The sequence below is a fragment of the Octopus bimaculoides genome, chromosome 14, assembly GCF_046866305.1.
Source record: "Octopus bimaculoides isolate indiv1 chromosome 14, ASM4686630v1, whole genome shotgun sequence".
Taxonomy (NCBI): domain Eukaryota; kingdom Metazoa; phylum Mollusca; class Cephalopoda; order Octopoda; family Octopodidae; genus Octopus; species Octopus bimaculoides.
Window position 1 is genome coordinate 16,993,469 of NC_142941.1, and position 7,275 is coordinate 17,000,743.

Consider the following 7,275-nt stretch of genomic DNA (forward strand, 5'->3'; position numbering starts at 1 on the left):
TAAGAATATTGAATTAATTAAAAAACAAAATTGCCAAAATTAATTACTACACAGGTACAACACCAACTTTCTGGACACAGATGGTGCAGAATCTCTTACAAGGAAGTGCTGAAAAGTTCCTGGCTTTAAGGATATTCAAAAGGCCTGATTGGAGGCCCAACCTTCCAAGTTCTTTTACAAGGCTTAGAAAAACTGAAGGAACTCTGCAATAAGTGCGTGAAACTTAGAGGGGAATATGTGGAATAAAGTCATAATTAACTGATCCTCCTTCTTTTACCCAAAGTCAGGACCTTTTCAGCAACCCCTCTTATAATCTGCACTAATTTACAAGCAGGAACTTCAAATTCTTGCAACCATCCAGACTAGTTTACCGGTACCTTACATAGTATAGTATAAATAGTGGAGACGCAATGGCCCAGTGGTTAGGGCAGCGGACTCGTGGTCATAGGATCGCGGTTTCGATTCCCAGACCGGGCGTTGTGAGTGTTTATTGAGCGAAAGCACCTAAAGCTCCACAAGGCTCCGGCAGGGGATGGTGGCGAACCCTGCTGTACTCTTTCACCACAGCTTTCTCTCATTCTTACTTCCTGTTTCTGTTGTACCTGTATTTCAAAAGGCCAGCCTTGTCACACTGTGTCACGCTGAATATCTCCGAGAACTACGTTAAGGGTACACGTGTCTGTGGAGTGCTCAACCACTTGCACGTTAATTTCACGAGCAGGCTGTTCCGTTGATTAGATCAACTGGAACCCTCGACGTCGTAAGCGACGGAGTGCCAACAACAACAATTGACAACGTGGTTTTGAAAAATTGGTTATCCTGAATGACTTTAGAAATATAGGTTCTGGCAAATCAATGTTGTACCTATATTTAATAACATATTTTATCCTCTTGTCTTTTTTTACACACATGTATAATACTATTCCATCCATATTTCATCCTGATGTTTTGTATTAAATTTCTCATATTACACAAGTAAATATGACACAGGCGCAGGAGTGGCTGTGTGGTAAGTAGCTTGCTTACCAACCACATGGTCCTGGGTTCAGTCCCACTGTGTGGCACCTTGGGCAAGTGTCTTCTACTATAGCCTCGGGCCAACCAAAGCCTTATGAGTGGATTTGGTAGACGGAAACTGGAAGAAGCCCGTCGTATATATATATATATATATATATATATATATATATATATATATGTAAGTGTGTGTATATGTTTGTGTGTCTGTTTGTCCCCCCAGCATCGCTTGACAACTGATGCTGGTGTGTTTTCATCCCCGTAACTTAGCGGTTCGGCAAAAGAGACCGATAGAATAAGTACTAGGCTTACAAAGAATAAGTCCCGGGGTTGATTTGCTCGACTAAAGGTGGTGCTCCAGCATGGCTGCAGTCAAAAGAGTAAAAGAGTATAGGTTATAATTAGTTATATTTCTTGTTTGAACACTGATAGATTATGTATATGAGATGCTAATTATACAATAGAGTACATCTATTGAAATGACACTAAGCATAATGAACGATAATTCTGTAATTAGAAACACCAAGTAAATATAAAAAGCATGTGGAAGGTGGAAGGTTAAATGGAAATAATCGTGTGTGTGTGTGTGTGTGTGTGTGTGTGTGTGTGTGTGTATGCATGCATGCGTGCATGTTATTTCTTTACTACCCACAAGGGGCTACACACAGAGGGTGGTGATGACGACGACGACAATGATGACAAAAATGATGGCAATGTTTGTTGGTTGTTTAGTCACCCCTACCGAAGTAGACCTGGGATCAAAGGCATTCCAAGTCTCCTCTGTCCTATTATTTTATATTACATCTGTGACCATATTGTTCGTTGTGTCCTTACTCTTTTTTAAGACGGCATGAAAGGATTTGAAGGAGATTTGGCTGCTATTTCCAGCAGGCCAAGTAACTGCATTAAAAGCTCTTTTACTGGTTCATTATGACATTAAGGCTAAGAATGAAGAGGAAGGAAGGAAGGAAGGAAGGGAGGGAGGGAGGGAGGGAGGGAGGAGAAGGAGAAGGAGAAGGAGAAGAAGGAGAAGAAGAAGAAGTTTTATTTTTCATTGTAAACGAATAAAATAAAAGAAAGAAAAAAAAGAAAAAAATAGATAAAATAAATAAATAAATAGATATCATGCCTGTTCTGTTTGGTGAAACCCATTTCCGGAATGGTGGACGGTTCATATATTGTAGCCAAATGCCCAGTCCTGTTCTGGCAATAACTACTGGCGTCTGTCCAGCTTTTTTTTTGGTACGATATCAAGTAAATCCGACCATGGTTGTTATTGAATTCTTAAAGGAAGGAAACACAAAAACAAAGATGAAAGGAACAATAAAAAATGGTAAATAGAAGGGGAAAATATTATTGGAAAAAAACTTTGTGTAAATATTATCTTGAGAGTATTTTTTTGTACGTGTATGTGTGTGTGTGTGTGTGTGTGTGTGTGTGTGTGCGCATAAACATAATGTATATGTGTGTACATATATGTTTGTCCATGTATATATATGAGAAGGTAAGTATGAGTGTGTGTATATATATATACATATATATATATATATATATATATATATACATACACACATATATACACACACACACACACACATATACATATGTACATATGTGTTTATATGTGTGAATGCATGTAATACATATACATACAGCTCTGTGTGTGTGTGTGTGTGTGTGTGTGTGTGTGTGTGTGTGTGTGTGAGTGTGCATTCCCAAGTAAGGTAATATTTCCTTTTGGCTAGACATATTTTCAAGCTCTTTTACAACTATTAAATGATGCCGAGACAAGGTGACACTGACACTCACACACACACACACACATCCATATACATATATATATACACATATGTATGACAGGTTTCTTTCAGGAAATCAGCTCACAAGGTTTTGGTCAGCCCGGGCTATAACAGAGGATACCTGCCCAAAATACCACAAAGTGGGATTGACCCAGAAAAATTGGGATAGGAAGCATACTTCTTAACTAGACACCCATACCTGCACCTTATATATATGCATATATATATATATATATATATATATATATATATATATATATATCTTTTACTCTTTTACTTGTTTCAGTACACAGGGTGCAATGGTTATATTGTCACCATTTTATATTTTTAATTTCACACATCAACATTGTTTGTTTTTGATTTTGTTGACTATACAGTATAGTAGGGTCAGTTGGGTGCTGTTTGAGAAAAATGGCACCATGATGCAATTCACTCTACCAGAAATTTGGAAATGACATGCTGTACTGCTTGGCATTCACACCAGAAGCTCCAATACGAACATTTCAGAGTGTTTGGGTGTCAATCTGAGAACAGTGCAATCTGAGGACATGTACAAACGGATGCCAAATAATGATGATGATGATGATATATATATCATTATCATCATCATTAGGGTCTGCTTTTATATCCAGTCAACATCATAGTGTTTCGAGTGATCACTAGTGATAGGACGTTAAGCCTCCATTCATCTTCCCACACAGCTTCAGACTCAACACAGAGGCCTACATCAACTGCCTGGAGGAAGAAGTGCTGCCCTGGGTCAAGTGGGTGGCTGCTGGAAGACCCTATGTCTAGTAACAGAACTCTGCACCATGCCTCACAAGCAGAAGAACCCAGTCATGGCTGTCAGACAATTTCTGCCACCACATCACCCCTAACATCTGGACACCTAACTCCCCAGACTGCAATCCCATTGATTATTATGTGTGGGCGCAGTTGAGTGAGAGACCAACAAAACTCCTTGTAACACCAAAGATGAACTGAAGGCAAGGATTATGGCAGCATTCACCAACTTAAACAAGGAGACCAACCAGAAGAGTTGCAGGAGGCCATGGTTGAAGCCAATGGTGATTTTATTGGATAAATTTACTCTTTAGTATTTCAAGATATTTTTATGTAATTTTGTTAGATTTATCTGTTAAAATGAGATGTCAGTGTTATTTTCCTTTTTGTGTAATTCAGATGACAGTTTATTCACTGCACCCTGCATAGCCATCTAAGAATACATTAATCAGAAAAAAATGCACTTGTATATTTGTCAACAGAATGGATATATTAATCAAAGAGTACAGCATTATATATCCATTATGGCCGATTTTATCGAGTGGTTTGCACAAGGGGTTCAACGGAGTGTTAGGTAACAGTCTGATTATGTAACCTTGTGCTCTTCAGGGATGGCTGTTATGGAATGAAATATGGTGACTTCTCTCTATTGTTGGAGCTGAACAGACACAACCACTTTGTGGTTGCTATGAAAAAGAGATGAAACAAACCATGCAAGTGTTAAGTTTAGTACTAACACACCATCTCTGGGAGTGTTGCAAAGCGACAAGAGTTTTCCGGAAAAGAGTATATGAGAACTGTGTATGATTTAGGTTTGGTATTGTTGTAGAAATGGAATGTGTGTTGTGGTATTATATGTGCAGTGTTTCTGAGATGGGGGCAGCAAAGGCCGCATACACATCTCTGTTCGTTAGTGTATTTTTTTCTCTTATGTTCTGGTTAAAACCTTTGGTTAAATTTTTTGGAGCATTTATGTATGCATGAAGTGTGTAGAGGTACAATATGTGTAGGGGCTTATATTGAGGGGTGGGGGTGGAAAAGGGATATCCACCATGTTAGTGTGTGTGTGTGTTTGTGAGTGTGCTTGTGTACATTCTGGTCAATCTCTTTGCCAAATTCCCAGGTATTGGTGATGGGAGGGCTGAAGATTGGGGATGGTGATTATAGTCATGACGGAGCATGCAGGTATGATAGGACATTCTTCTTTTCATGTGGACAGGTACTAAAAATTTCACTTCTGCTGTTCAGGTGTGAAATCTCATCAAAAGTTGTAAAATATAAAAACAAAAGAGAGCTACATGAGCTGTAAAATTCTTTTGATTATTTATTTTATTATAAACAACATGAAATATAAAAATTCATTTCTTACCCACACTGTCAGTCTTTGAAAGACATATCACCATGTTCTAGAAAATATTAAATAACTATTATTATTATTATTATTATTATTATTATTATTATTATTATTATTATTATTATTATTATTATTATTATTATTATTATTATTATTATTATTATTATTATTATTATTATTATTATTATTATTATTATTATTATTATTATTATTATTATTATTATTATTATTATTATTATTATTATTATTATTATTATTATTATTATTATTATTATTATTATTATTATTATTATTATTATTATTATTATTATTATTATTATTATTATTATTATTATTATTATTATTATTATTATTATTATTATTATTATTATTATTATTATTATTATTATTATTATTATTATTATTATTATTATTATTATTATTATTATTATTATTATTATTATTATTATTATTATTATTATTATTATTATTATTATTATTATTATTATTATTATTATTATTATTATTATTATTATTATTATTATTATTATTATTATTATTATTATTATTATTATTATTATTATTATTATTATTATTATTATTATTATTATTATTATTATTATTATTATTATTATTATTATTATTATTATTATTATTATTATTATTATTATTATTATTATTATTATTATTATTATTATTATTATTATTATTATTATTATTATTATTATTATTATTATTATTATTATTATTATTATTATTATTATTATTATTATTATTATTATTATTATTATTATTATTATTATTATTATTATTATTATTATTATTATTATTATTATTATTATTATTATTATTATTATTATTATTATTATTATTATTATTATTATTATTATTATTATTATTATTATTATTATTATTATTATTATTATTATTATTATTATTATTATTATTATTATTATTATTATTATTATTATTATTATTATTATTATTATTATTATTATTATTATTATTATTATTATTATTATTATTATTATTATTATTATTATTATTATTATTATTATTATTATTATTATTATTATTATTATTATTATTATTATTATTATTATTATTATTATTATTATTATTATTATTATTATTATTATTATTATTATTATTATTATTATTATTATTATTATTATTATTATTATTATTATTATTATTATTATTATTATTATTATTATTATTATTATTATTATTATTATTATTATTATTATTATTATTATTATTATTATTATTATTATTATTATTATTATTATTATTATTATTATTATTATTATTATTATTATTATTATTATTATTATTATTATTATTATTATTATTATATTATTATTATTATTATTATTATTATTATTATTATTATTATTATTATTATTATTATTATATTATTATTATTATTATTATTATTATTATTATTATTATTATTATTATTATTATTATTATTATTATTATTATTATTATTATTATTATTATTATTATTATTATTATTATTATTATTATTATTATTATTATTATTATTATTATTATTATTATTATTATTATTATTATTATTATTATTATTATTATTATTATTATTATTATTATTATTATTATTATTATTATTATTATTATTATTATTATTATTATTATTATTATTATTATTATTATTATTATTATTATTATTATTATTATTATTATTATTATTATTATTATTATTATTATTATTATTATTATTATTATTATTATTATTATTATTATTATTATTATTATTATTATTATTATTATTATTATTATTATTATTATTATTATTATTATTATTATTATTATTATTATTATTATTATTATTATTATTATTATTATTATTATTATTATTATTATTATTATTATTATTATTATTATTATTATTATTATTATTATTATTATTATTATTATTATTATTATTATTATTATTATTATTATTATTATTATTATTATTATTATTATTATTATTATTATTATTATTATTATTATTATTATTATTATTATTATTATTATTATTATTATTATTATTATTATTATTATTATTATTATTATTATTATTATTATTATTATTATTATTATTATTATTATTATTATTATTATTATTATTATTATTATTATTATTATTATTATTATTATTATTATTATTATTATTATTATTATTATTATTATTATTATTATTATTATTATTATTATTATTATTATTATTATTATTATTATTATTATTATTATTATTATTATTATTATTATTATTATTATTATTATTATTATTATTATTATTATTATTATTATAATAATAATAATAATAATAATAAT

The 7,275-nt window shown here is 26.4% G+C and overlaps 1 protein-coding gene across 3 annotated transcripts in view; it reads right to left on the minus strand.

Moving 5' to 3' along the window:
• Nucleotides 1–7,275, minus strand: part of LOC106881671 (uncharacterized) — a 44,046-nt gene that overhangs the window by 21,567 nt on the left and 15,204 nt on the right. For all 3 annotated transcript variants that reach the window (XM_089362424.1, XM_089362425.1, XM_089362427.1), the window contains exons 3-4: nt 4,966–5,002; nt 2,144–2,297 (exon numbers count right to left, since the gene is read on the minus strand). In XM_089362424.1, the coding sequence (XP_089218550.1) occupies nt 2,144–2,297; nt 4,966–5,002 (191 nt within the window). The remainder of the gene's footprint in view (nt 1–2,143; nt 2,298–4,965; nt 5,003–7,275) is intronic.